The sequence below is a fragment of the Cutaneotrichosporon cavernicola genome (assembly GCF_030864355.1).
Source record: "Cutaneotrichosporon cavernicola HIS019 DNA, chromosome: 5".
Classification (NCBI taxonomy): domain Eukaryota; kingdom Fungi; phylum Basidiomycota; class Tremellomycetes; order Trichosporonales; family Trichosporonaceae; genus Cutaneotrichosporon; species Cutaneotrichosporon cavernicola.
The window spans coordinates 1,457,070-1,484,644 of NC_083397.1; the positions used below are offsets into that span (position 1 = coordinate 1,457,070).

Genomic DNA, 27,575 nt, shown 5'->3' on the forward strand with positions numbered 1-27,575 from the left:
GAGACCGTGCCTAGACTATTCACCGCGCGGGTCCGTTCGTGGTTACAGCCCTCTTGCAATCGCCTGCATCCCCAGGATCTTTCCCAACACACCCCACTCACCTAGCACAGCATGTTCCGCGTCGCTGTCCAGCCAAGACGCACCGCGATCGTGACGGCTACCGCGCTCGTCGTCGGCGGGTCCTATCTGTACATGCAAAAACGGGCACAACTCGACTCGTCCGATGCCCCCGTCACCAAGCGCCGGCCCTCGCCCCTTTGGGCGCCCATGAGCCGCGACCAGATGCTTGCCCACCTCCGCTCCTCTGGTGCGTTCATCAAGCGCACAGCGCACGGCGGACCGGAACCCGGCATGGTGCCCAAGGACGTCAAGCCGAACGACGACGACGACGTGTTTGATCTCCTGATTGTCGGCGGCGGCGCGACAGGTGCCGGTACGGCTGTTGATGCCGCGTCACGTGGTCTCAAGGTCGCCATGGTTGAGCGCGACGACTTTTCGTCTGGCACTTCGTCGAAGAGTACCAAGCTCGTGCACGGCGGTGTGCGCTACCTCCAGAAGGCGGTCATGGAGCTCGACTATGAGCAGTACAAGCTCGTCAAGGAGGCACTGCGCGAGCGCCGCATCTTCCTGGAGACAGCGCCTCACCTCTCTCACATGCTTCCCATCCTCCTGCCGCTCTACGCGTGGTGGCAGCTCCCGTACTACTACGCCGGCTGCAAGGCGTACGACATCCTCGCAGGCAAGGAGAACATGGAGAGTTCGTACTGGATGACCAAGGGCAAGGCGCTCGAGGCGTTCCCTATGCTCAAGCCCGACGGGCTGGTTGGCGCCGTCGTCTACTATGATGGCCAGCACAACGACTCGCGCATGAACATTTCGCTTGTGGCCACAGCGGTGCAGCATGGTGCGATCGTTGCAAACCAGTGCGAGGTTGTTGCCCTCCACAAGAAGCCTGATCCCGCCCGTGCAGGCGAGGAACGCATCTGCGCCGCGACTCTCAAGGACCGCATGACTGGGGAGGAGTTTGACGTGCGCTGCCGCGGCGTCATCAACGCCACTGGGCCCTTCTCAGACGGCGTGCGCAAACTCGACGAGCCCAGCGTCCAGGAGATTGTTGCTCCGTCCTCGGGTGTACACATCACGCTTCCGGTGAGTGACGCATGGTGAACAATGGCTCACAGCAGAACTACTATGGACCTCGGAAGATGGGCCTGCTCGACCCCGCAACGTCCGATGGACGTGTCATCTTCTTCCTCCCGTGGCAGGGCAACGTCATTGCCGGTACGACCGACTCGCCTACCACTGTGAGCCAGAACCCCATCCCCTCGGAAGAGGAGATCACCTGGATCCTCGACGAGGTCCGCCGCTACCTCTCGCCCGACATCAAGGTGCGCCGTGGTGACGTCCTGTCAGCGTGGTCGGGTATCCGTCCCCTTGTGCGCGACCCTGGAGCCAAGAACACCGAGTCGCTTGTGCGCAACCACATGATCAACATCTCAAAGGGTGGCCTCCTCACCATTGCTGGTGGCAAGTGGACCACCTACCGCGAGATGGCCGAGGAGACGGTCGACGCCGCGATCAAGGAGTTCAACCTCAAGCCCAACGGTCCCTGCCAGACGCACCACATCAAATTGATGGGTGCCCACGCCTGGTCTCCAACCATGTACATCAAGCTCATCCAGCAGTTTGGTCTCGAGACGGCTGTCGCAAAGCATCTCGCTGAGAGCTACGGTGACCGCGCATGGACCGTGGCGTCCATGGCAGAACCAACGGGTGAGAGCTGGCCCATGTACGGCAAGCGCTTGTCGCCACTGTACCCGTACATTGAAGCCGAGTGTCGCTATGCCGTGCGTCACGAGTTTGCACTCAAGGCGACCGACTTTATCGCGCGCCGTTCCCGCATCTCCTTCCTCAACGTACAGGTGGCGCTTGAGACGCTTCCCCGTGTGATCGATATCATGGGCGAGGAGCTCGGGTGGGACGGGACACGCAAGGCCGCTGAATTCGACGACGCCGTCCAATTCCTCAAATCGATGGGTCTTCCCGCCTCGACCAAGATTACGCTACAGGACGTGCGTGCGCGCAACGGCAAGATTGGCGTTCTGGGTCTCGTGAGCAAGGAGGAGGCAGCGCTGTACGCCCGTTCCGCATTCAGTCCCAAGGAGCTTGCACGCCTCAAGGAGCAGTTCAAGAGCCTCGACCTGGACCACGACGACCGTATTACCCGCGAGGACATTCTGCGCGCCATGAAGAATGCCGGGTACGACGCCAACCCCGACATTGCGGCTAGTATCCTCAAGGAAGTCGACTTTACGCGTAAGGGCGCCGTCGATTTCCAGGACTTCCTCGATATTGCTGCTGGCCTCAAAGAGCTCCAGCTCGACTCGGCGTTTACTCACCTCGCCAAGCTTGGCGACGACAAGGAGCAGCGGCCGCGTATCTCGGTCGAGCGCTCGGGTGGTGGCGCCTAAGTGCGAGCACGGGACATGTTGGCAAGTTGAAAGGTTGTGTTTCAAGGGACATTATGCCCATAGGTTTGGTTCAGTCATGTATCAGTTCATCAACCGACGCTTCCCAGACTCTGTGTGACAGTAGATCGGCTCTTCAGGTCTGCAACGCCCGGCACCTCCCACGCCCTGCCGACTGACAGAGGGCTGTGACATGCAGAAACAGCCCTGTAGCAGTGGAGCGTGTCCTGTAACAGTCAAGCCTGTCCTGTAGCAGTCACGGCCGCATCGCAATTGCCATTACCAGCCAAAATCTGGGACACCATTGTAGGTGAGAGGCCGAGACTGTGCAGTGACGATGACTCTGCATGATGGGCCAGACAATCGACGGGCGCCACCTGCTCCTGGCAACCATCCAGGCCACAAAGTCCAGGCCACCTTGCAGCAATGGACCTGGAGACAGAGACTGAAACTCAGCGGTCGTAGCAGGGGAACACAGTTCGAGACAGGACTGGCAGTACGTAAATCGCCGCGCTCTGGCTCGACGGGGTTCCTCGCACACCATGCACTGTCGCAAAAGCCTCCTCCTCTGTGGCACGGCGGGGTCGAGGGGGTACTGCCACCCGCCACTGCCAGAGCTGCATTGCTAATCACTTGAACTCCGTCGTGCTCGCCCGCTTGCTTGGCCGGCTCGTACATGCGATACATGATGCGTCTAGTGCTGCTTCTGCTGCTCGATCTGGCTGACAATGAACAGGGACGTGTCAAGGAAGCGGTCGACGCAGTTCTCGAGACACGACGCCTCGGACCTGGGGTCAGCCTTGGAGAAATGGGACGCGGCGAGAGAGCGCATCTATGTCGGGCAGAGGCTCGGTCTTGAGAGGCTCGCTGAAGACCGAGCCTCACCCACGAAGCCTTGGGTTGGGAAAACGTAAATTCCATGGTCCTCCGCAGCCCAGAAAGCCTCAGACTGGGCAGTCGACAGCCCCTAGGCCCGCACAAACGGTTGACGGCCGACGGCACGAGTTGCTCTAATCTTCTTGGAGCGGGGCACGAGTTGCTTTCTCTTCTTGGAGCAACGCCACTTGTCCTCTCTCCACCACACTCACTTGGAGAACTTGGAGCTGATGCTGCCTGTCACGCAGGTGTTCCAACACCGGTCCGTGAGCTCGTGAATGCTGGCCTGCATCTTGGCCTTGGCGCGCCTGGGGTCAGCGTGTTGTCCATTTGTCGGAGGAAGCCTTCCAAATTCAGTCGACGTACTCGGTCTCGATGAACTCCTGGAGCTCAGCCTGGCGTCAGCTGCTGTCTTCTTCGTAGATGATACGCACCTGGGTGGCGGCGTCGAACTGGAGGGTCTGCTGCTCTGCGCTCATGATGTTTTGGGTGGTGGAAGGATGGTTGCCGCAGGTCGACTTTCAAGCAGCGAAAAGTATCTTAAACGGTCCCTCTGCTATGAGGTCACGACTCGCCACCCAACTCGAACTTGAACATCCCACCCTTGAGCTATCATCCAACTGTCAGTTATGAGCGACTACGCCGTGCCCCGCCCGGGCGGATCGCTCAAGTTCAAGGGCGACAGCGACAAGTACATCTCATCCTGGTTCAAGCTGATGGCAGGAAGAAGAAGAAGAAGAAGTCGCACGCGCCAGATGACCGCGCGCGCAAGGAGGCAGACGTCACCATCGCGGCCGAGAGCTCGAAGCGCGGGCGTGATTCCGACAACGAGCGTAGCGGCGACCGTGACGAGCGCCGTCGCGACCGGCGTGGGAGCGCATCCGCGTCTGCATCGCCCGCGCCTCCGCCGTCTGGGAGCTCGGGGAGACGAATCACGGAGGCGGAGCGCCGGTTCGAAGAGGTGCAGCGCAAGCGTCGCGATGAGCGGGTCAAGAAGACCGCGCACCTCTCGCACAAGGATCGTGTAGCGCAGCTCAATGCGCGCCTGGATTCGATGAGCGAGCACTACGACATGCCTCGTGTGAGTAGTACCGGAAGAGACAGGAACAACAAGCAAAGCGACGGCAACGGCGGGAGCGAGGAAGGCGCGCAGAGCTGCGAGAGCGAGCAGAGCGGGAAGGGGGGTGGAACAGGGAAGGCGGTCGGAATTGTGGCCTCAGTCGCAGTCGCAATGGGATCAAGTAGAGCTGACTCCAGATCGGACCCGGCTAAAGGGAGCGGCATGCCGCAAGGTGTGCCGCTATCGAGTTCTTGTATTATCATTATACGACGTGCATGTATGCTTCAGAAGATGAGATTGTGACGAGCGACAAGTTCTCCCCTAGCTTGAAAGCACCTCCACAACAGTCACCGACCAAGGTGGAGGAAGGTGGGTGGTGACACGAGGTGCGAGGCCACAACAAGCTCAAGATAGCTTTGAACCGTTGATCCGCCGACCCATTCTGCCCCACGCCCCACGCCCCACGCCCATCCTTCCTTCTGTTCCACGCATGTCAGTGTGGCACATGCAGTTGAATCCACAAAAATGCGTTCAAAACTCGCTTTTGAAGCCTCCAGTTGCAGAATCATCGAGCTGCAGTAAAGAGGAAAAATATTACCGCCTAAGCGGCCCTCTCTGAACATTTGTTTGTCATCCTTATGCAGGGGCAATGCTAATCTTCTCTGTATCGTTCCAATTTTAATTGTGCCGGGGGCGAACCCCCGGCGACAGCTATGGGCTGTGCGACGTACTGGAGAGTATACTGATGTGGGCAGAGCCTTGGCGGCGACTCGGAAAACGAAAGATGTGGCGACTTTACGACTCTGAACAGTGATTGGGCCGGCTGTTACTCGGCCGAGAGGTTTCGTACCGGGGGAGTGCAATAAAAGGTACGATTGCGTATCACGTGGTAAATCACGTGACTTATGATTGACACTTCCTCCCTCGGCCAGCTCCGATCTGAAATGGCTGGTTGATCTGGGGACTAGTTCCTTTGTCGCTCAACGTACAAGTCTTGATCTTCGCAAAGCAGGCCCACCTGCACTCGACACTGGAGGGCAAGTTAAGCGCGGTCGGATGGTGCGGAGGCTAGGTAGTTCTCTAAGTGTGCTGTTCTGCGACACTGCTTGGTTCTCGCGCTTCCCCTTACCGTGGCTTCTCACACTACCTCGTCCGCATAATGCTACTTGGCACTCACTCTTCCTCGTCCGCATAATGCTGCTTGGCACTCACTCTACCAATGACGCTAACCATCTGGCGCATATTGCGCATCGATCTCTACAGGAGTATGAGCCACGCGCTTTACAGACGCCGCCTGCGGCCTGTGCCAGTCATGGGCATTAATGCCCATCCGGACAATGGGCTAGCCCGGCATTGGAGGGTCGCTCGCGTCCGTTGGTGGCTAGGCTCTGGTGTCGAGGGGTAGAGGAACTTAGGACGTTACCAGCATGGCTGCCAGGTATGTCCATATAGTAAACGGCCGATGCTCGTGCAATCGCGGACATCGGGAGGCGTCACGAACCAACCACGCCATCCACAAGTCGTAAATTCGCATCGAGAGCCCATGGACCACGCTGCATGCCTGCAACGCAGCGTAGCAGCTTCGTGCACGCATGTCAGAGTGATCGAGTGTGTGCCATGCAGCTCCATTGTCATCCTGCTCCGTTGCAGAGCCACAGAACCCTACCTCTCGCTGTCTGGCGCACATTCACTCCTCCTTAGATTGAACAAGTCTGGCATGGTCGACACACACTTGTGTATCTGTATTTGCATCTTTGCGTTTGAACCCGTTGGTTCATTTAACACGTTGACACTACACACGCTCATCATCTCTATCCAGCACCTTCCTTCTCCCACTAATCCATCCGTCATCAAGTCACAACATCAACTGTCCGTCAACATGGCCACGTCCCCGGCCTCGATGTCGACTCTTCCGTCCGAGATCCTATCGCTCATCATCGGGCTCGCTGAACCTGCTACACTCGCCGTACTCTGCCTCCTCTCCAAACACTTCAACGAACAAATCACGCCACTCCTCTACCGCAACCTCGTGATCACGCGCGTCAATGTAGACCGGCTGTTCCATGGCCTACCACGTGCCACCAAAAGGAAGCCCCGATTCGAGAACACCAGCAAGGCTGAGTACTTGGAACAACTGGAGCAAATTAAGCGGGAGCATGGTGAGGTGTTTGCTTCCCTCGAGCAGGGGGCGGGATCTGGCGATTGGGGCGACAATGATCCATTTCTTCAAGACGCTGAGAGTGATCCCGAGACAGATGACGAGCTGGCCACCCAGGGCGACGAGCACTCGCAGCTCGCTGTCAACACTAGCGAGGACATGTGGAACCGCCGCCTCGCACTGTTCCGCCACACCCGCTCCATCACCTTTGTGCAGGTGCCATCCGAGGCGTTGGTCAATGACCTGGCCATGAAGCTCCACATCCTGCCGGACGAATGCCTCCAGGAACACCAGGGACACCGGCAGTACCCGGGCAGCTGCGGCAAATATTGCCAAGTCCGTCGGAAAGTCTATCCTAATTACGGGTTCGACGACGACTCGTGGATTGACGAAAATGGAGACAGTAGTGAGGAAGAACTAGAAAGTGGAGAGACCGACGGAGCAAAGGCCGACCGGGGCGTCGCTGGCTGGGATGCCCCCGACTGGGACGACCCCGACAACGGAACAGTTGACGACGAGAGCCGTGCCCATTCCCTCTTTCCCGCACTCACGCACATCTGCTTCTCATCGCGGGTCGCGGCTTATCTACTCAACTACCTCCATCGTAACTCCTGGGACGAGCGGGGCATCCACCGGCTTGGATGGTTCGGCGACGTCAGGATCACGATTCCATTGTTCATGTATGTTGTCCGGTCACCCGAGTTCGCGAACGCCAAGAAGGCATGCTTCTCCCTTCCTCCGCCTCCCCGATACGAGGACTTTGCGACTTATGCCGCCCGCTGGGCGCTGCAGAATATCGGATCAGCACCTTTCAAAGGCTTCGAAGACCTGACGGTCGCTGAGCTCATCGAGCTCTCCGGCGATGTCATGGTCGAGGGTCGGTCAGATATGCATTATGCCCGCCTGTACGCGATCGCCCAGTGCATGTTCGCTCAGCGAGTGACAATGCACAACATTCCTTACGGCCCGATTATCCTTCTCACCGACTCCACCATGCTAGATGGCCCCTCGGCAGACCCATACGAGGAGCGCACCTTCTTCTTGAGCGAGGACGAGACATTCTGCAGGGATACGGAAGAGCTCGCACAGCGCATCAACCGCATCGTCGGTCTGCCCTCCGCGGACCAGAAGCGTTTTGTAAAGCGCGTCCTCGCCGATCAGCAGTACTACGCACCGGTGCGACCTCCAGGATTCGTGCCACCCTCTCCCAGGCAGTACGCCGCCGTCGCCGCCGCGAGGAAGGAGCGGGACGCCACTAGGACCGCATACCGTGAATTTCCCTCGATGATGGACGCGGTGCAACTGCCCGTCAGCCAGGAGTTCATTGCGCAAGTCAAAGAGAAGGCGCCGCACCTCCTTCCCAAGTTCGACTCGTTCGTGGAGGCGAATTCCGTCGACATGGACTCGCTGCTCCACGAGGCCGAACGACTCCACGCTGGGCTGGAGGCTGCAGGTGTGCTTGAGCTTTCTCCACTTCTCAAGGCCCGAGAGGCCGCTTTCTTTGCCAAGAAGAAACAAATGGCGGATGACGAGTACACCGCGCTCGCTCACTTACGCAAGCTAAAGAAGGGACTCCAACGGCAGCTCGCCATCGACGGTTACCCGCGCATCGAAGAAAGTATGCAGTTCTCGACATACGACGAGGCGGACCCGTGTGAGGTCTGTGGTGAGAAAAGGGGTGAGGAGCGTAGTCTGCGTGACTTGATCACGTGGGCGAGGGGCATTCGGCATTAGTAGAGGACAGGGCATTGGGCTCATGGGCGATGTGTGACGTGCCGAATCGTCGTGGCCACGCATGTAGGCCGACCAGTGTGCAGGTGAGACGGCAGGGAGTGATAGGAAGAAGCACATGATGTATGATACCAAAGCATCTGGAGGGACTGATACGGGGTACGGGGAGTGGCCGAAAAGACGATGACACGCTCAGCGCAACAGACCGCTTGACTCGTCGCCTTTTCCTCCCCTATCGCTTCGCCTTTCCTCAACCAAATCGACTGCACTTGTCGACTGCACACTTGTGCCCAATCCAGCTTGGCTCGTTCGTGCCAGGGTAATCGCTGCGGAACATCCACTGTCTGCCTTCCACCCGTTCGTCAACACCAGCCCGCTGTTCCCTCTCAACGTCAACGTGCCACCACCTATGAAAACTGGAAACAAAGTCTACTGTGCATGTCCTCCAACAACCTGCCGCGCGAGTTGCACAGTCAGTGGTGTGGCGTGACAGGAAAACGAGTCAATCCCATCCAAAAGGTCAGTGCAAGCTCGCGCTCACTCCAGGTCACGACGGGGGTCGAACCCGCAATCTCCTGATATACTAATCGTAGTCAGACGCGATGCCATTTCGCCACGCGACCTTGATGTTTGTGTGAAGCTGGGTTGGTATATAATCTCTGGATTGTGCATATAATGGGACACCGGAGGAAGGAACAAACTGGACGATGGGACTGACTTGAAGGATGTGGTGAGCGTGGGTGAGAGCACTTAGGTGTCCACAATGACAGCTACCATGCTGCAGTATACGACGGTCGACACAGAGGCCCACCAGAACAAGCCCATTCTTGATTCGGCGTATCGTTTCAAGAGATACATGAGTGCGTATCAACATTAAGATTACAACCAGATTCCTAGATGCACAACTCACAACCTACTCTTCGTCCTCCCCTGTTTGGCCGTCTGCAAGCAGCATCTCGCGCGTCGCCATGTCGCTGAGCACCATCTTGTGCACTGCAGCGAGATGCCGACGGACATCGTACACGCGGTGGAAGCGTTCGGGGCAATATGTATAACGCTTTCCGTCGTCCGAAACCTGTTGTGCATCCTCCGCATCCTCTCGTGCCTGGGCTCCCTCCCCTCCATCCTCGTCTACGTCCTCACCATCGGGAAGCTGGTAAACGTACGGGCACGCCCAGCGGCGGTAAAGTGGACCCCCCGGAAGCGTTGCGGTGCCAGTGAGGAGGTCGCCGGCTGACACTTCAAGGATGCCGATGCGTGCACGTTCCGGAGCAGAGCCGTTGGATGGCTGGCCGTCCTCACACAATCCGCTCGCCCGGTGCCGTTTTAGACTCGCTGGGCGACGGTATGATCGGCCACACTCGTCGCACTTGTGCCTCCCGGTCGAGTGCGAGGCCTGCGCGTGTTCGTCACGCGCAAAGCGGGACTTGAACCTTGCACCGCAGCCAGGCGCACCACACGTCCAGTCCTTGCCAGCCTCACCAGTCGTCAGGCGGGGGAGCTTCTTTGGCGTGCCTGGAGTAGCTGGCGTGGAGCCACCAGACGGCGAGGCGGGCAGGAATGTCCCTTCCGTGTTGAGACCCCTGACCTCCCGTTCAGAAATCATACTCAGCTTGCGCTTCTTCCGCCGGGTCGTCGCCTCGGCCAAGACCGGCGGCAAGTCCTCCGAGTCCTCGCGGTCGTGGCCCGCCGCGAGGTCCGCCTCACGTTCCGCGTGCACACGCAGATGTTCACGGAGACGACCGGCGTTCTTGAATGCGCGTCCCTCGCACTCGGCATGTGGGCAGGTCGGCGGGTGCGCGTCGCGGATATGCGTCTGCAGAGCGGACCACACGGGGAACGAGGGCATGTTGAGCCCATGGATAGGATGGGAGCAGGTGTATCTTGTGGCTGATGTCAGCTGCATCTATAGGTGCACCACTGACTCACGGTCGTGGGTCTTCTCATGTGTCCGTAGCTTCTGCTTCGTGTCGAAACTGCGGCCACATCCCTCATGGGTACATGCCCACGGCTTGCTCCCCGCCGGCATGTGTGCCGCAGCCACATGCTCTCGTAGGAGATGACTCTTTGGAAACGTCTCCTCGCACTGTGTGCAAGCGTGCACCGCAGCATTGTCGTGAGCTGCCTCATGCCGCGCGAGGTGTGTTGCTGTCCAGAATTTCTTCCCACATCCCTCTCGCAGGCACGTATACTCCTTGTCTGCCTCACTCTTGTGAGTGCGCTGATGCGCCGCCAGATGCGACGCGCGGAGGTAGCTCTGGCCGCACTTGCAGACGTGAGGTCGCTCGCCCGTGTGAGTGAGGATGTGCTCAGCCAGGCGTGACGGCTTCAAGTACGCCTTGTCACAGCCAGTAAAGGTACATGTGAAGCGGCGCTCGGTTCGAGACGGAGGGCGCGAGGGCGGGCCAGACTTGGGGCTTTTGGCCTTGGGGGACTTGGGTGTCTTCTTACCAGACGAGATGAGGGGAAGTACTGCGTCAGACGCCTGTGCCGAGAGGTCGCCAGGCCGTATTGGTTGTGGCGCAACGATGCCGTTCATCCTGTCCGCTTTGGGCGAGCTGGGATCGGCCAGACCGAGATGGCAAGCGGATGGACGATGGACGGATTGGGTTTCTGACAAGAGTTGACGAAAACAAAACCCAGTTACCTCCACTTTGGCCATCTTGTCTCGTCACCATCAACATGCGGCTCGCCGCACCCATCCTCCTCGCAGCCGCCGTTGCGGCGCGTGACACTTTGCACGAATCACTGACCCTTCATCCACTGCCAGACGGCAAGCTCAGCGTCCTCTTCGAGTTCACGACCCAGTTCGACCTCCACCACGGGGAAGGGTCGACACGTGAGTCCATCCACAACGACACTGACATCAGACCAGAGCCACCACGCGCTCACTCCACCTGGACTGCTCCTCCCGCTCGAGAGGAACAATGTCTCAGAGCTCACAGTCTCGTTCACGTCTGGGCAGTGGCATGCGCGCCGACACGGCGAGGCTGGCCCGCTAGCATACGAGGCGGGCGGCGGAGGCGGAAGCGTGCGTGGCTGGTTGCGCGGCGCGCCGGCTGAGACGGACGCTGCTTGGGACGCGGTCACGCACGCGTTTGGAGGCATGTTCTGCGCCGGCGTTGTCGGCGCCGAGGATTCGGGCAAGGCCATTCGTACCTTCGGCGAGCTGTATCCTCCAGCCCACGATGGCGAGAGTATGTCCCTTAGCGTCGACTTTCAAAACTGATGCCAGACGCCTCCCACTACCTCGTCTCGACGCCGCACCTGCATCTCTGCACGGAGAACCTCACACCCTTCCTTTCTCTCCTGCCCAGCAAGGGCCTTTCCGGCCTCTCAGCGCTTCTGGCCAAGCCAGGCGTCGTCCTCTCCTGGGGCTTCAAGACGGAGGGCATCGACGTGGTGATGCCCACGGCTGATGCGCCAGGATCCTGGAGGGGATGGTGGGAAGGTGTAGTGGACTTGGTACCGATGCGCAACGACGCGCGCGACTTCACCATCCACAAGCTCTTCCAGCAGCTCGTGCCTCGCCCATTCCCAGCGGCTTCTAGCTCTGTGATCCGTGTCGTCCGCCCGCGGGGCGAGCACTTCAGCTCGGACCCGGCGCCGGCCCGCTCCGTCAAGCAATGGATGGACGGGAGGCAGCGCGTGGTCGACGAGTGGGATCTGGCCGACGTATCGGGCAGGGACATGGGGTTCTGGTGGGACGGCGAGGGACATTTCCAGCACCGTACGTACATCTAGAAACCCACACAGTAGCTGACCCTAGCACTCTCCTTCGAGCCACCTTTTGTGACGATCTCGCGCGTCGCCGCGGATAGGAACGCTGCGGACGCGACGCTGGTCATTGACATCACGAACAATGCCGACGTTGACAGGCCAGTAGTGTACTCGGAGGTGTGGCCTTGGTGGGTCAAGGGCTGGATGAGCGAGATGACAGTTCGCGTCGACGGCAAGGACAAGCGTGAGTGCCGGTTTACTACCTGTTAGCTGACAGCAGGTGGCCTCCTCCGCGGAGTAGAGTACATGCCCTCGGTCCCGCCCACGCCCTCGACAACCACGCTTCACCTCCACCTGACACTGCCAGCTCACAGCGTGCTGCGCGTCTCGATTCCCTTCACCAAGCTCACGCTCAAGTATGATGACCACCGACCAGACGCGGAACGCGGCCGCGAGATCCCGCCAGGCGTGCTCACGCTGCTCGATATCGAGGGTGAGGATGGCGAAGATGGCGAAGGGGACGGGGACGTCGACCACCGCCGTTCGTCCCGCCGGCACGTGTATGCCGCCAAGCTGCTGCTTGACGTGCCGACGCCCGACTTCTCGATGCCGTACAACGTCATCATCATGTCGTCGACGGTCATGGCCGTCTTCTTCGGCTCGCTCCAGGGCCGTCTCGTGCGCCGCTGGGGGTGGGTCGAGATCGAGCCGACACCGGAGGAGGCGGCGACCGAGCAGGAGCAGGTGCCCGAGGCGGAACCTCTGTTCCCGCGCGGCGAGAAGGTTTCATACGACATGCTCGAGGAGGACTTGAACGCCAACGACACAGACTCTGACGCCGAGGAAGCAGGTTAGAGTGATAGAAATGCATACATACAACTAGAAGACGGGGGCGTCGCGGAGGAACAGACGGCTCTCTTCGAGATTAACCCACTTTGCGACACGATTGGCGGTCGCAACGACAGCGCTCATGGGGAGGTGAGGGGAGACGGCGACGTAGAGCTCGAATGGGCGAGTGAGCCAGGCTAGGACGGCTTCGTGTGGCCCACAGAGGTACAGGAGCCTCAGCGGGGTTGGCTGGCCAGTGCCGGGGCGGGCGAAGAGGGCATCCTGTGCCTTCTGGTAGAGAGTGACGAGGCGGCGTCGTGCTTCACTGCCCTTGGTATACGGCTCCTCCCACTCTGGGCTTGTTATCTGCACCATCCCCCGGTTCTTGTACACAAAGTGTCGCAAGCCTGGACTTCCAAGCTCGGCGACGGTGTATGGGTGGCTCTTGACGCAGGCTGCGATGCGGTCCAGCGCGCCGTCGCGGGAGAGCTGCTCCACCACGAGCTCGCGCCAACCGCACAAAGGCTCAAAGGCGTCTCTATCCGCCGAGATGAAGATCAGGCCCACGTCCTCGCGGATAAAGGAAATGTACGCGTGTACAAAGCCCTGCGGGTTGAACTTTGGCAGACAGATTGGGAGCCACGTCTCGACCTCGCGTAATGTTGGTGAGGTCGCGATCGTGTTGAACAGCAGGTGCATGTCTGGTGTGAGTTGTGGGAGCAGTGGGTTCAGCAGTGAATAGCTCACCTGCGGGATGTACGGCGTGTCGTCGAGGTCGGAGGAGCGTGACTATCCGCCCGCCAGCGATGAGGAGGACGTATAGTAGGTCCTAGAATCAGCTTGGTATGTTGGGTTGGACGCACCTTGAACTTGGCCGGGGGAGTGAGAGTGTTGCCTGCGCTCTCGCGCAACGCCGGTGGCATGCGTAACGGCTGCAGAGTCGTCGTCATAAAACTCAGGTCATCCTGACACGTCTCAACGAGGGAATATAGGAACTTTTCGCTTCCCACAAGTAGCCGCGAGAGATCAAAGTTTGAACGGCGGGCAAACGCGCGCGCGAGCTGCGCGGCCGACACGACGCTCAGGATCTGCAGGTTGATGTACTCGAGCTGCGTGCGCAGAACATGTTCCGGTTCCCCCCAATCGCTAACGGCGAAGAGGTACATCTCCGGTTTGATGAGGAACGCGATACGTGTACGTCCACGAACGACGGAACGCAGCTTGTCGTCGTCCTCGGCGAAGATCGAGACGAGCGCCTGTACCACGCCCATGAGGTTGGTGAGCGTGTCGTCGTCCGTGTGCCCGATACTGAAGACGGGCTTCCCTGCGTTCGTGAGGACGTAATACCGCCTCGGATGGGAATATACGGTATCTGATGCTGGAGGCATGTCCGCCACGTCTTGATGTCAGGTCAAGTCGTGCTGTCAACTCACCTCTGGTGATGGCTATTGGTAGTCCGAGCTCTCTTTCTCGTTCTCTTTCTCGCTCACGTTCTCGTTCCCTTTCTCGCTCACGTCGCCGTTCGTCACGCGCGACAAGCTCGCGCAGTCCTCGCCGCGCGTTGCCCTGTACGCTGACCTCTCCGAGTGCGTCCGCTTCAACCTCGACCTCGACGGCGCGCTCCTTGCCCTTCCGGCTAGGCGTGCGTATTGGTGTTGAGGCTGATGCAGAGACACGACGCGAACGCGGTGTGAGCGGCGTGGCCGTGAGGGATATGATGGCTGGGGACGGGGCGCGCGACTCGTCCGAGGTGAAGGGCGACGGCGCGGCTGCGGCCGAGACATTAGGCACGCTCCGCGAGGGCGAGATGCGGGGGCGAGGTAATGGGAGCAGCGAATCCAAGGCCGACGCGTCGGGACTCGATGCCGTCTCGACATTGACGTGCGCGGTCGAGACGGCCGCGGGCGCCGCTGCTGGCATAGGAAACGGGGAGCGCGGGCGCGAGCTCGACCTCGCGCTCGAGTATAGGTCGCTGGCGAGGTGCGGTGCTCGCTCCCGCGGGCTGCGGGGGCTGTGAGGGCTGCGCGGTGCTTCCGCCCGCGGTGCCATGGATGGATGACGTGAAGAGTGAGATGGAGGTTTGTGAATCCAACACTCCGGTCAGGGCGGAATGACAAAGGCTTCATCGGACCAAAGAGGCTCCGCAACACTCTTCGACAAAGATACGAGATGAATGCATGTGCAGTCCGCCAAGTCTATAGTCTGGATGTCGCAGTCGGCGTCGGTGATGATCCGATGTCTTCTTTTGCATCCAGGTGAAGATGAGCTGCATTTCGGAATCCATCGTCGCGTTGAAGCTGAAGCTGCCAGGCGGCTGACAGGCTGTGATAGACAAAGACGGCCTGACCATCTGCCATGCCAATGCCGTGAAGCCGCTTTCCACGTCAACTGACAGGCTCCTGTGCTGATTTACAGATGGGAACCCAGAGCACAGTACAGCTTGCGGCAATAATTACGACTCTACACTGAATATGCACCAACCTTCAAGGCTACATCTCACTCCCACCATCATCAAGTCCACCACCATGTCCAGCACCTCCGGTACACCTGCCTCTGAGGAGCCTGATCAGAGCCCTCAATATCGTCGCTATGTCGAATTTATTGACCCTGCGCGCGTGCCACTTAATATGATGGGCTTGTTCAAGAACCCTGTGTGCCGCACTGGTTGGGACGTTAGGACGTAGAACGTATGTGGTGCATGTTGAAGTGAGCGTAGAAGGGTATTAAGTATTGTGCGCAGTCCACAGCCTGGTGAGTGGCAACCGGGTTGAGAGCTGCAGCAGTAAGTGGACGGAGAGGTCCAGAGATCCCCTACAGCGCTGACATGCCTACATGTCAAAGTCGCTGTCGTCGTCGTCGCTTGCGTCCCGCCTGGTGCCCACGCCAACACCGCCACTCCGGATCCCACCGCCGCGAGTGTTAACCGCGCCAATGTCATCGTCGAGGTCGTCGTCACTGTCCTCCTCCCGGCTGCCACTGACACGCAGCGCCTTGGACGGACCCGAGAGTGCCGTGTACCTAATGAGCAAGGCCTCGAGGTCTGCTGTCAGCTTTGGCTATCCGCGGTCGAGCTCACCCCTCGCGGTCGTCTTCATGCCCTTGAGACCGGCGCCAGCCACAACCTGTCCCATCATCTCGCCATTCCGGTAGACGAGGAGAGTAGGCACGTTCTTATCGGGGTAGTTGGGGATACAGAGCTGTGCGGGGATGGCGAGGAACTTTGTCTCGGGGTGCGCTGCCGCGATCTGATTCAACAGCGGTCGGAAGTGCTGCGAAAGTGGTATTGAGTCCTGGAAGAGGAAAACGACGACACCTGTCCCACGGCTCTTCTTTGGCGCTTCGTCGTCCGAGTCGTCGTCCACTTGCTCTCCAGGAGGGGCAGCTTTACTTGCGTCCGTGACCTCGCGAACAAAGTCCTCTCGCGCCAGCGGCTCCATGCTCCCAAACCGGCCACGTTTCTCGGCCTGGTGCATCTCGGCCATTCGCTTACGCCGGTAGTCTTCGAACATGCGTTCATCGTCCGAATCGAGCCCATCACCCTCGAGCAGGTCGCCGAGTTGGTCTGCGTCCGCAATCTCGGCCAGGGCGCGCGTTGCGTCGGCCCGCGTGATGTGCGGAATGTCCGGTGATGGAGAGCGCGAAGGCGGTTTGGGCGGCAGGATACCCTGCGCGCGAAGGGCGTCGTTACTGCTGTCAGAGGGGTCTCTAGTAACCTCACAATTCCGTGTCCTCGTTCGGGTTGACCATTGTGAATGGGTGAATCGAGTTGTGCACTGGACTCTTCCACGAAACCAACTTCAGACAGCCAACCTCCACCGTGCCGTGCTGGTATTAGTTTATTCGACCCGCCCATAAGGCCCATCGTCATAGCCACGCCAACATCGACGTTGCTCGACCACCCATACACCATGAGTAACGAGTACGCCTACCGCAAGATTGACATCGACGCGCTCGAAGAGGAGATCCTCCTCCCCTCGGACCTGTATGAGCCTGACCCGCGCGGGCCAGATGGCGCGTACGCCGAGGCCCAGCATCGGAGCCAGGAGTGCCGGAACTTGGTGTCCAAGTAAGTCTGGGGCTGGGAAGTGGGTGGGCGGGGCGAAGCGAGGGAGGGGCGGGGGAGGCTGTTTGCGGGTGAGAGGAGCACGACACCGACATTGGGCTGGGAGACTCCGAGGCTGCTGAGGCATGGAACATTGTGACCCGAATGCCAATTCGTTATGGAGGGCGTGGGCAAAGCGCTGACAGCAGGGGTGACATCGGGGGCGCATTGTCGACGATCCTCACGAACCCACCGTACGGCGAGGGGGTGGACCAGGCCAAGGTGGGTGTTGGGCCTTGAGTGTTGGGGCAGCCGCGCGGCGCAGCAATCAATTGGCTGCAACCTTGAGGTGGCGTGAATCGCCGCTGCTGTGGCTACTTGTTCTGTGATGGGCATGGAGCCCACGTCTGGCGGATAGCCTTGGCTCGATCTACCATGACCTCTGCTTAGTCTGTGACCTAGCTGACAGCAGGAACTCACAACCCAGGCTGTCGTCCTGATCCTCAACTCGACGCGGGCGGCTGACATCCCCAACGCCATCAAGGGGCTCGACCACGAGCAGCAGGCGTACCTCATGGCATATCTATACAAGGTGGGTTGAGGCAGGCCTGGGTTGGACTGGACTGGGAGACTCGTTGTCAGAGCCTGGCACACTGTGATTCTGAAGCTCGTACCCAGGTCACCATACACCTTGCTGACCCCAGAACATGGCTGCGTTGGGCAACGGTGCCGACATCCCGGGATCTGTGCTCCTGACGTGGCACGAGAAGGTGAGGAGTTGCGACGTAGCTGCAGCTGCAGCTGCCAGATACACCTCAGCTAACCCCAGCTCGTCGAGGTCGCGGGCGTGGGCTGCATCAACCGCGTCATGGCCGACCGCCGCACGCTGTAGATTGACATGCACAGTTGTAGAGTGTTACACGAGCGATGTAGAGATTGCCGCTGTGGACTGATTGTAGAGATTGCCGCTGTGGACTGACGCCAACAAACCTATTTACTCGCACAATACTGCTTCACTTTTGCATCTTCTACCCATGGACTAGACCGTCCTAGGCCTAGAGGGCGGCTGCGAGACGCTTCTCAGCCTCGGCCCAGTTGACGACCTTCCAGATGTTCTTGAGGTACTCGGGCTTGACGTTCTGGTAGTCGAGGTAGAAGGCGTGCTCCCAGATGTCGATGCCGATGATGGGGACGTGGGTGAGCAGAGGGTCCTGGTTGGCCGTAGTGACGACCTCAAGAACCTTGGAGCTGGGGTTGTAGCCGAGCCAGCCCCAGCCCGAGCCCTGGATACCTGCAGTCTTGGCGTTCACCTCCTCGATGAGCTTGTCAAACGAGCCAAAGTCCTTCTTGACCTGGTCGGCGAGGACGCCCGAGGTCGGCACCTGGGTCTCGGCCGAGCCGGTGGGCGCGAGGTTGTTCCAGAAGAGCTGGAGTTAGCGAGGTGGGTCAAGCTGGCTCGCTGGTTCTCTGGTTCGTCTGACTCACCGAGTGGTTGCTTCTGTCAGCTTTGCGATCATTCGCGCAACTCACATGTGGCCACCGCCGTTGAACTTGAGAGCAGCCTGGAGGGCGATCTGGCCCTTGACGTCCTGGCTGGCCTGGAGGCCGGCGAGCTTCTCCTCGGCAGCGTTGAGGCCGTTGACGTACGTCGCGTGGTGCTTGTCGTGGTGGAGAGTCATGATCGTCTTGGAGATCGAGGGCTCGAGGGCCTGTATCGCGATGTGCGCATGTGAGGTGAGATGGGTCGGGTAGTCACCAGAAGCGAGAGTGTGGAAAATGGGCATGGACGGCGGGGGAAGGGATCAGAGCGAGCCGGGAGGACAGTATGAGAGCAATAGTCATGTGACAATGGCGCAGTTGCGGTCAGCATCACGTTCGGTGCTCGTTCAGAGCTCGGAGCTCGAGCTCGAGCTCGGCAAAAAAGCACTCACGTCGTAAGCGTACGGGAGGTCTGGGAGGGTGTGCTTGCTGCGGACGGCGGCGACAGCGAAGGCACGGCGCGCGGGGGCGGCGGCGCGGGGGACGGAGCGGAGGAGAGCGACCATTTTGATGTATTGAGTCAAACGGAGAGGTGGGAAGAGACCAAGTTGTTGAGGGTGCGTGGTCTTTAATAGTATGACGCAGGCAACAGCGAATCAACGATACGTAATCATATCACCGCTCGGCTTCGGCTCACAGCCCGCCAACCTCCGATGGCGTCACTCTTCTACTGTTTCCCCTGCATCAAGTTAATCAGCACATCATGCAGCCGAGGTGAATAGATGCATACATGTGAGGGATGGCGGCTTACTCCGCCTCTTTCGCGGCAGTAGCCTCCTTCGGCACAACAGCCTCCTTGGCCTTCTGGGCCTTGTTCGCTCTGACCGAAGCCTTCTGCCTGGCCACCCGTAACCGCATCTCGTCCCAGTTCCCCTCCAATTCATCCTCTGTGAGCCATTTGAGCTCGTTCTCGGTCGCCTCGGCCCAACGCGACCCGGCTTCACGCCAGTCGTTCGGTCCAGAGCTACTGCGACCAGTCGATACCATCGCCCAGTCTGTGCGTTTCCAGCCACCCAACATACGCCCCTGCGAGTCTGAACGGAACGGCATCTTGGCGACCCAGTCCAGCCGCTCCCACACGTCGTTGTACGTGCGGCGAAGAAGGCGTGGGGTCATTTTGCGCGGGTTACTCCAAGTGCGGGGATTATCGCGTGTGAGGGCCACGCGAGGTTGTGGAAAGGAGGGGAGGGTGCGATAGGATGATGGTGGTCGGCGAGGAAACGCAGCCTTTAGGCTATTGGGAAGGTTGTTGAAGGATGGCAGAGGCTCTTTCGGGCTTTTTGGCTTGACTGCACCAGCTCGTCGAGGCGGAGTCGGGGGGAAAGGCGAGCTATCGAAACCTGCCATAGCCCGCATCGTCTCGATCACTCCCTTGCCCTCCCATCCTGTTGCGGCGCCATCCTCGTTGGCGGGCATCACGATTGGCACCGAGACGTTGTCCCACTGATACTCCCATTCCTTGCGCGCCTCTCGGTTCACTGCGGCCCGAGGAATGACTGTGCGCGCACGTACACCGATCAGTCCTGCTGGGGGCTTCTTCGAGAGCGGCCGCAAGCACGGGGGAAGCGGCTGCAGTGTCATGGGAGGGTATCGAGTCTCCGGGTTTGGGATCTTGTCCGTCACAGCCCGGGGCCAATCTTTTGGATCAAGTGGTGAGCTCAACGTAATGTTCTGCCGTCAGCTATTTTAGTATGACTAGCTACCTTGATGAGCTCCCACCTGACTCGCCCGCGGACACCATAGCATTCCTCAATCAAGCGCAGAAGCGCATGCGGGTGGCACGCAGTCGCGGCGCGCACCTCGGTGAGCTCCTGGTTGTCAGAACCCAAGTGCAGCACCACGCACCTTCTTGAGGTGCTTCCGAGCACGCGCACGCTGCTCCTTGCACACCTCGAGCTCGGGACTGTCGTCCTTCAGATACGCTGGTAGATGTTTATTCGCATCCTTGATAAGGGAGCGGAAGCGGATCGTTGCGATGAGCCACACATGGGGGTCTTGGATGAAGCGGAGGCACTGGAGGACAGTGCGATACGTGGCGCGTGGTGTTGGCGGGAGGAAGCGTGACGGATGTGTCCGTGTGGGTGCAGCCATGCCCAGCTCCTTGAGCTGTGCTGGCGACGCCATGTCGATGAGCGTGGATAGTGGATGAGAGTTGGCTTGTTGATTGTTGAGTAGCCTCCACTTGTTCCATGTCCAACATTGTGGGTCAGGCACCAATCGTGACGTGGCATTTTTCCGGTTCAATTACAATAACCAAGTCGTCACCACAACTTACCTTGCTCACCTTCCTCGCCATCAACCACAACACCATCCACCATGGCGCGCAACTCGGAAAAGGCGCAGTCGATGCTCTACCGCTTCCGCGAGCAGCAGGCTGTCGACATGGGTCTCGGTGATCGGCGCGCAGGCGAGCGGCGCCCGCGCGTCGCCTCCAGCGTCTCGAGCTTGCGAGAGTGTGAGCGTTGGCGCGGCGACATCATGCGCGAGATCAGCCGCAAGGTCTCCAAGATCCAAGATTGTGCGTACAACTATGGACTGACTGACCCCAGCCTCGCTGACAAACTACGAGATTCGCGACTTGAACGACGAGATCAACCAGCTGCTCAAGGAGAAGCGGCACTGGGAGTCACAGATTGTCGGGCTCGGCGGCGCGAATTACAAGCGCGCCAACATGGCCATGGTCGATAACGAGGGGCGTGAAGTGCCTGGTACTCGCGGGTACAAGTACTTTGGGCGGGCACGCGAGCTGCCTGGCGTCAAGGAGATGTTTGAGAAGGGCGGTGAGTTAGTGTGTGTCGGAGGTACACGAACAACCCATCCGTCGAGGAGCCGGACGGCGAGCTGCTTCGTCTTGGAGTACAAGCTAATGCCCAGCCAAGGCAGCGACAGAGGAGTCGGCGCGCAACGCCAGCTTCCAGATGTTCCGGAATCAGGGGACAGACTACTATGGCGACCTAGACGAGATGGATCCCTCCCTGGCCGGGGAAGAAGACGCCGCCGCGAGGAGAGGTACGTCTCTACCAGCTGAGCAGGTCGATTGGTAGCTGACGCCAGATTGGGAGGAAGCATCTCGTGCAGCCGCTGAGCTGTTGGGTGTCGATGCCGAACTGCCATATCCCGAGCCCGCCGCGCCACCACCCCTCGACGGCGCGGGAGAGGGGACGAAACGCAAGTCGCCCGAGCCGGATGAGGAGGTGAAGGAGGGCAAGGGCAAGAAGCGGGGGAAGAAGGGCAAGAAGCCGCCTCCACCACCGCCTGGAGGACCCAGCAATCCGGGTGCGGCCCAAGTCGCCTTGTTCATGAGCGTGTTTGATCCGCGGAGCTTGGGAGCGCCAGAGATGCCGGATACAGAGGGGATGGGGCAGATTCTGCTCGAGAGGAGGAAGGATAAGGTGCGCGAGCAGTATGGCGTGTAGCACTAGCATCAGATTCAGAGGGTTCATGGGATATGTGATAGATGCAGACTTTATCATGGCTTATGGTTTTGAAGAGCACGAGATTGAGCACGAGATTATACTGAGGACAAGGCGCTTCAACTTTTCATGTTCGCGGTGCGCACTGGCGGCTGTCTGCAAACGCAGGCAGCACAGGGCGAGCAAAGCATGCATCACGCCCATCTTGCTGACGCTGAAGCCGACGTCGACGCCCGTTGACGCTTCCACTCCTTTTCCAGCTTCTCAACTCACTCCCGTTAGTGTACGATTGCATCCGCAGCCAAAAGTCAGGGACAGCCACGGACTGGCATAGCGCGTGCTGTCTAGCGACGAGTATCCGCGTCTCCATTCTATGAAACGAAAACGCAGCTGGCGCGCGCAATTACAGGCGGCGACCACGGCGACCACCCTTGCGGCGGGTCGAGTCGGACGGGATGGGGGTGACGTCCTCGATGCGGCCGATGCGCATACCGGCACGGGCGAGGGCGCGGAGAGCGGCCTGGCCACCGGGGCCGGGCTGCTTGGTGCCGGTACCGCCGGTAGCGCGGAGCTTGACGTGGAGAGCGGTGATGCCGACCTCCTTGCACTTGACGGCGACGTCCTGGGCAGCAAGCATGGCAGCGTAGGGCGACGACTCGTCACGGTCAGCCTTGACCTTCATGCCGCCGGTGACACGCGAGATGGTCTCCTTGCCCGAGAGGTCGGTGACGTGGACGAAGGTGTCGTTGAACCTGGTGTCAGAGGAAGAAATGCGAGAGATTTCAAGATTTCGAGATGCCAGACAATGCTTGCATCGCCAAATCCAATCTCGCGTCGTCACTCACGAGGCGAAGATGTGGGCGACGCCGAAGACGTTCTCGCCCTCAGCGACCTGGGGACCGAGGGCAACGGGGGCCTCCTTGGGCTGAGTCTGCTTCTTGGGCGGCATTTTTGGTGGTGGTTGATGGACGAGAGAACGACGAAACACTCGAGTTTGTCAATTCAACGCTCGGTAGGTCTGATGTTCAGGGTCAAGAATTTGGCCCAACTTGTCGCGTGGCCAAAGGCCAAAGTCCCGTTTTCTCCGGTGTGGTGGGGAGTACATCCACGTTTTGTGGCAGACAATGGTTCCGGTGCCTGACTGACGCGGCTAACTTTGGGAAGTTGATGAGGGTTCCAACGCGCAGCGAGTAGAACACTGGCGCAGTGTAAAGAAGGGCTTCTCACGCTGTAATTGCAAGTGTTACAGATTATACATGGGAAGTGGGTTTCCCCTGGCAGTATTGTATGAATACAAGTGCGACGACGCTCAGTCAACCACCACGACGCCACGGAACGGCTTGGCCGCAATGGTCGCGTTGAGGTGGTCCATAGGCGTCTTCTCCTCCTTGGCCGGCTTCGTCTTCGCCTCGGCCTTGGTCTTCTTCCCTTCGCTATCCTCGTCGTCGTGCACGATCTTCAGATCCTCGAGGTCGTCCCAGTCCTCGTCCTCCTCCGGGCCCTCATCCTCCCCAGGTTCCTCGTCGCCGCCGTCACCCAGCGCACGGATGAAGTACTTCATGAGCGCGCCACTGAAGCCTGACACGAGAGCACAACCGGGCGTATCGGCCTGCACAGGCTTGGTTGCTGCACTCTGGAGGTTCCAGTAGACAAGCTCCGGCATGGGGTAGCTGGCCTCCTCGAAGCGGCGGACAACCGCTCGGTGCTCGGTCTCGCCAAAGTGCCCGCTCTCGTCGAACTGCATGTCCGAGAAGACAAAGACCGTCTTGACCATGTCCTCCGGTGCGAGCTTGTTCTCCTTGGCAACGCGCAGGATGCTATCGAACACCGCCGCATAGTTAGTCGACTGTCCCCAGTCCGCCTGGGAGAGGTTGCGCGCACGCTCCGAGACCGGGAGCGTGTTGTCAACACGCTCGATACGAGGTGAGGATGAGAAGGTGATGAAAGTACCGTTCCAGGGCGGTCGGGCGAGCTCGGTCATGAGCAGCGTGAGGGCGAGACAGGGCCAGATGGGTTCCACTTGGCCACCAGAGAAGTAAGAGTAGTAGACTGATCCCATTGACCCCGAGACGTCGGCGACGGCGATGCAGTTGGACAGCTCGCCCTTGACACTCGAGCGGATCGAGTCGACGAGCGATGCCCATTGGAGGTTAGCGACGCGGCTGATGATGGCTGATGATGATTTCGGATCGAGTGATTTCTTCAGGACCTCGTGAGGGACCAGAGAAGCAGCCGAAATCGACCTCTTGCCAGCGGCGACGGCGAGGAGATACTTGTCAAAGCCCCTGGGGTCGTGCTCGAGGAACATGGTGTCGTTCCTTGCCATGCAGCGGGCAGGAACCTTGGAGTAGTTGATGGTCCACTCGCCCTTAACCATCTGGCTCTCGGGAACGTCAAGGACGCGGCGGAGAGGAGTGAGGACCTCGGTCTGGAAACGAATGCGGGCCTTGTTGTCCGCCGGGAAAAACTCGCGGGCGAGAGCCGAGACAATGTGCAGCTGCTTGTCGGCACTCTTGCCAGGAGTCGGAGCCCACTTGGCGGCGTACGTCATGCCGAAGAGGTGAGGGGACGTGTTGGGAGCACCGTACCCGTCGCCCTTGCGCTCAGCTTCTGGACGCTCAAGGTAGACATTATGGGCCTGGAGACGCTCGAGGTCGGCCTTGAGGAAGTCGGTGTAAATGTTCACGACCTCGGTCATGAGGATCTGGACCTTGGGGTCGGCGAGGCCCTTATCGGTGTGCTCGGCGATGACCGCGTCGCGCATCTGCTCTGCAAGTCAGCAGAGTCGAATCACGCCGACTCACTTGAACCACAGCGCGCCAGCTTGGACTTGAGAGATACGCTCTCGGTCTCGACAACCTTGCGCTTCCTGGTCTCCTGTGTCTCCTGGTTGGACGACGGGCCCCCGTCAGTCGGCTCCGTCATCACGGCTCTCCCCGCACCTCGCTCAGAGATCGCCACGGCTTTCTGTTCGATTTTGGCGCTCTTGAGAGCTTCCCGTGCCGCGTTGGCGAAGCCCCGGCGCTTGCGCATGCTATCATTGCTCAGACGGCCAGCCTTGAAAGAATTCCGGCTGGAGGCGGGAGCGAGGGCCTCGTCGATGGCGGTCAACCTGCCAGTGTATGACGTGGTGAGCTGGCCGTTTATCGCAAGGACCAGGATGTCATTGAGGCTGGGGTCAGCGGACCAAGTGTTTGGAGAGCTTACTCGTCGAAACTGCCATGGGGCCGGGGAGGATACCCCGGCTCCTTCTCCGGCTCGCCGTCCTCATCGAGGGTCATCACGTTGTTGTTGGCTTCCGCTTTGGCGGCGTCCTTCTTCTTGGGGCGCGCGCGCTCGCATGTGGGTTCCACGATCAGGCGGAGGCTAACGTCAGCGGGACAAAGGAAGGTGGACAAACTTGGCAAGGAGGGTACGCGGGTGATTGTCCCAGAGCCATGCGACGCAGTTGAAGAAGGGGACGCGGAGGCCCTTACCCTCGTGAATCGAGCGGGTGTGGAAGATGATCCGCAATGTCCTGGTGTTAGTGGCAAGTTAGGGTTGGGAAGGGTGTGGGCCGTAGGAGGGGGGGGGGGGGGGGTGGCGTTCAGAAACCGAACATCCTTTGGTTGAAGCCGCGCACAGTCGAATGCCTCTGCCCATGGAAGACTCACTTGTCCGCATCCTCCTCCCAAGCCTTAGAAAGCATCCCAAACAACACCACAGGACGGGCGCCATCCTGGAGCTCGTTGAAGAGGTCAAGCAAGGCGCTGTCCGTGGAACTGAAAGCAGGCGCGTTGTTCCATGTGTTGGAGTCGGGAGCCTTGTGGAGCGCGTCGAGGAAGGGGGCTGGGGTAAGCGAGGCCGAGGGGTTGTACTGGGGAGAATAAGGAAGGTCGGCGTACCAGAGGGAGCCTGGGCGAGTGTAGTCGAGGAGGCGCGAGTGGTGACCGGAAGGACGTTGGGGTGCGTCTCCTTCAGTAACTCCTCGATGGCGTCGGCGCGCGCGGTCGCATCCAGAGCGAGGAGCCTCTCTAGCGACTCGGGAAGGGCCCACTCGTGCGAGAGAGGAGTCTCAGCGGTGGACGCCATTTTTGATCAGGAGGTACAAGAAGGAAGGAGTGGCAAGGAAGGAGTTGACGTGACTTAAAGTATGGTTGGCCCCTGAGTGGCGACTGCACCGGAACCGAGTTGACTTGGAGGTTGGACTCGAGCTGGTCTTGATTGTTCGGAGATCTTGAGTAGCGACATAGCCACAAAGACGCTGTGAGTATTCGAAAACAATGTGTGACTGACTCTATTATGGGTGGAACAGGTATGTCTCAGTCAACGTTAGTCGAACCAGCGTCATTTGGGTGGCAAATCGCACCTGGCTCTTTTTAAGCATGACCGTAATATCCAACAACATTTAGTCATGTGCAGAATGCAATTTGCCATTTGATCGTGGGTTTGCACATTCAAGGTGATGACTGCCAAGCAAGGTTACAGCTGTATGGCGAGATGAGAGCTTGAATGGTTGAGAGGTTGACACCATGACACCAGCAGTGCAATGTGTCGCTGCAGAGTTGATGTCCCTTGGGCCATGACATTCTGTACAGAGTCCACAGTTATCAGGTCGCCCAGGTCGATACATTCTCCACTTTGCTCCTGACTCTGCCAATCAGCCTAGCAACCTGTAGATCGCGAGTGCGCGTACGCCCGTCAAGCTGGGACTCGTAAGCTGTGAGCTGTGCATCAACGTATGGTGGGATGAATACTGCCCACAATGCACCAAGTGCGCCCATCGCCTTTAGCTTGTCAGAAATCGGTCCTGTCCAAAGGGTCAGCTAAACTGCAGCAGATCCGACCCCAGCACCAATAGGGGTCAACGTACCCAACGCCGCTCATTCAGCTCCAAGCCAACGGCTGCGTTCACGATTCTAGGCCAACCATGCCCGTGGCCTCCGGCCCCGAGTAACCTCCCGCATTATATTCCTCCTCCTACCCCTTTCAGATCTCTGCATCAACCCCAACAATTGCCAAGCCGACGCCACTGCCCCGTCACGACCAACCAGCGGGACTTTGATGCTGCGTCGCGCAGTCTACCGACGAGGAATTCGGCTCCTCATCGGAGCACTCCTTCCAATCACCCTCCCTCGAACGGCTCAGGCGACGCCGTCGCCGCCGCAACCCCATTCATGCAGGACTGTGAATCGTGCTTGAAATATGGATGATCGGCCGAAAATGATTTGACGGACGAATAGGTTTCTGGATCTGAGCCTAATTGACGTGGATACTAATCGGGTTTATAATAATTTTGTAATCGTGCACAAAGGTGAGGAACGCAAGGAACAAAGCTAGAATAGGTGTCTGCGTAGGTTAAACGGCGCGATCACCTAGAGTTAGAGAGGCCAACGGAGCCTCAATGGCCACAATGGAGGTTGCTAACCTTTTGAAAGCACACAGCCTTACAGCTTACAGCATCCCAAGCCTCCCAACAATATTTTTCCGCACAGCTCTATAGGGCCCATCCCCATTTATTGTAGCCTTGCCACCATCCTTGCAACGCCCAATACCTCTTCTTGTGCTTGACAAGACATACCCGCCCTATCTTTACAGGAGAACGGGAGACCAGCCTTTCCGCACTCGACGCCACCCAAACACCCTGTGTCAATTGCGTCCCCTTTTTCCCTGGCACCTTTCAGTTGACTGGCAGCAGAATCTGATTGCGCGATTGCCCCTTCTGTTCCATCAACACGCCGTAATCGCTTTACAGACGCGT

General features: G+C 59.3%; 14 protein-coding genes across 14 annotated transcripts; 6 read left to right on the forward strand and 8 right to left on the reverse strand.

The window, feature by feature from the left end:
- Window positions 1–111: 111 nt before the first annotated feature.
- Window positions 112–2,471, forward strand: GUT2 (uncharacterized protein; the record flags this gene model as incomplete). Its single annotated transcript, XM_060601765.1, has 2 exons — window positions 112–1,149; window positions 1,185–2,471. 2 exons carry the CDS (start codon window positions 112–114, stop codon window positions 2,469–2,471), a joined length of 2,325 nt encoding a protein of 774 aa, XP_060458227.1.
- A 691-nt stretch (window positions 2,472–3,162) lies between these two features.
- TIM8 (uncharacterized protein) lies at window positions 3,163–3,823 on the reverse strand (the record flags this gene model as incomplete). The annotated part of the gene is made up of 4 exons (XM_060601767.1): window positions 3,163–3,256; window positions 3,557–3,652; window positions 3,711–3,739; window positions 3,779–3,823. The coding sequence occupies 4 exons, from the start codon at window positions 3,821–3,823 to the stop codon at window positions 3,163–3,165; spliced, it is 264 nt and encodes an 87-aa protein (XP_060458228.1).
- Window positions 3,824–3,973: 150 nt separating this feature from the next.
- Window positions 3,974–4,616, forward strand: CcaverHIS019_0505920 (uncharacterized protein; the record flags this gene model as incomplete). Its single annotated transcript, XM_060601768.1, has 3 exons — window positions 3,974–4,035; window positions 4,068–4,425; window positions 4,602–4,616. The coding sequence occupies 3 exons, from the start codon at window positions 3,974–3,976 to the stop codon at window positions 4,614–4,616; spliced, it is 435 nt and encodes a 144-aa protein (XP_060458229.1).
- Window positions 4,617–6,283: 1,667 nt separating this feature from the next.
- On the forward strand, window positions 6,284–8,296 carry CcaverHIS019_0505930 (uncharacterized protein; the record flags this gene model as incomplete). The annotated part of the gene is made up of 1 exon (XM_060601769.1): window positions 6,284–8,296. The coding sequence occupies one exon, from the start codon at window positions 6,284–6,286 to the stop codon at window positions 8,294–8,296; it is 2,013 nt and encodes a 670-aa protein (XP_060458230.1).
- Window positions 8,297–9,206: 910 nt separating this feature from the next.
- CcaverHIS019_0505940 (uncharacterized protein) lies at window positions 9,207–10,832 on the reverse strand (the record flags this gene model as incomplete). The annotated part of the gene is made up of 2 exons (XM_060601770.1): window positions 9,207–10,183; window positions 10,223–10,832. The coding sequence occupies 2 exons, from the start codon at window positions 10,830–10,832 to the stop codon at window positions 9,207–9,209; spliced, it is 1,587 nt and encodes a 528-aa protein (XP_060458231.1).
- A 143-nt stretch (window positions 10,833–10,975) lies between these two features.
- Window positions 10,976–12,868, forward strand: GPI16 (uncharacterized protein; the record flags this gene model as incomplete). The annotated part of the gene is made up of 5 exons (XM_060601771.1): window positions 10,976–11,132; window positions 11,164–11,490; window positions 11,529–12,023; window positions 12,063–12,257; window positions 12,294–12,868. The coding sequence occupies 5 exons, from the start codon at window positions 10,976–10,978 to the stop codon at window positions 12,866–12,868; spliced, it is 1,749 nt and encodes a 582-aa protein (XP_060458232.1).
- A 24-nt stretch (window positions 12,869–12,892) lies between these two features.
- MON1 (uncharacterized protein) lies at window positions 12,893–14,761 on the reverse strand (the record flags this gene model as incomplete). Its single annotated transcript, XM_060601772.1, has 5 exons — window positions 12,893–13,542; window positions 13,589–13,670; window positions 13,705–14,240; window positions 14,275–14,286; window positions 14,356–14,761. 5 exons carry the CDS (start codon window positions 14,759–14,761, stop codon window positions 12,893–12,895), a joined length of 1,686 nt encoding a protein of 561 aa, XP_060458233.1.
- A 908-nt stretch (window positions 14,762–15,669) lies between these two features.
- On the reverse strand, window positions 15,670–16,588 carry PLP2 (uncharacterized protein; the record flags this gene model as incomplete). Its single annotated transcript, XM_060601773.1, has 3 exons — window positions 15,670–15,881; window positions 15,918–16,528; window positions 16,560–16,588. The coding sequence occupies 3 exons, from the start codon at window positions 16,586–16,588 to the stop codon at window positions 15,670–15,672; spliced, it is 852 nt and encodes a 283-aa protein (XP_060458234.1).
- A 161-nt stretch (window positions 16,589–16,749) lies between these two features.
- On the forward strand, window positions 16,750–17,775 carry ARC15 (uncharacterized protein; the record flags this gene model as incomplete). The annotated part of the gene is made up of 5 exons (XM_060601774.1): window positions 16,750–16,907; window positions 17,093–17,165; window positions 17,356–17,475; window positions 17,588–17,653; window positions 17,713–17,775. The coding sequence occupies 5 exons, from the start codon at window positions 16,750–16,752 to the stop codon at window positions 17,773–17,775; spliced, it is 480 nt and encodes a 159-aa protein (XP_060458235.1).
- A 163-nt stretch (window positions 17,776–17,938) lies between these two features.
- sodB (uncharacterized protein) lies at window positions 17,939–18,928 on the reverse strand (the record flags this gene model as incomplete). Its single annotated transcript, XM_060601775.1, has 4 exons — window positions 17,939–18,310; window positions 18,369–18,378; window positions 18,414–18,592; window positions 18,815–18,928. The coding sequence occupies 4 exons, from the start codon at window positions 18,926–18,928 to the stop codon at window positions 17,939–17,941; spliced, it is 675 nt and encodes a 224-aa protein (XP_060458236.1).
- A 241-nt stretch (window positions 18,929–19,169) lies between these two features.
- Window positions 19,170–20,546, reverse strand: CcaverHIS019_0506000 (uncharacterized protein; the record flags this gene model as incomplete). Its single annotated transcript, XM_060601776.1, has 3 exons — window positions 19,170–20,093; window positions 20,126–20,233; window positions 20,268–20,546. 3 exons carry the CDS (start codon window positions 20,544–20,546, stop codon window positions 19,170–19,172), a joined length of 1,311 nt encoding a protein of 436 aa, XP_060458237.1.
- A 192-nt stretch (window positions 20,547–20,738) lies between these two features.
- On the forward strand, window positions 20,739–21,838 carry ISY1 (uncharacterized protein; the record flags this gene model as incomplete). The annotated part of the gene is made up of 4 exons (XM_060601778.1): window positions 20,739–20,940; window positions 20,972–21,202; window positions 21,297–21,431; window positions 21,477–21,838. 4 exons carry the CDS (start codon window positions 20,739–20,741, stop codon window positions 21,836–21,838), a joined length of 930 nt encoding a protein of 309 aa, XP_060458238.1.
- A 400-nt stretch (window positions 21,839–22,238) lies between these two features.
- Window positions 22,239–22,784, reverse strand: RPS14B (uncharacterized protein; the record flags this gene model as incomplete). The annotated part of the gene is made up of 2 exons (XM_060601779.1): window positions 22,239–22,587; window positions 22,681–22,784. 2 exons carry the CDS (start codon window positions 22,782–22,784, stop codon window positions 22,239–22,241), a joined length of 453 nt encoding a protein of 150 aa, XP_060458239.1.
- Window positions 22,785–23,144: 360 nt separating this feature from the next.
- CcaverHIS019_0506030 (uncharacterized protein) lies at window positions 23,145–25,906 on the reverse strand (the record flags this gene model as incomplete). The annotated part of the gene is made up of 6 exons (XM_060601780.1): window positions 23,145–24,604; window positions 24,640–25,007; window positions 25,043–25,201; window positions 25,236–25,352; window positions 25,489–25,663; window positions 25,720–25,906. 6 exons carry the CDS (start codon window positions 25,904–25,906, stop codon window positions 23,145–23,147), a joined length of 2,466 nt encoding a protein of 821 aa, XP_060458240.1.
- Between the last annotated feature and the right edge of the window lie 1,669 nt (window positions 25,907–27,575).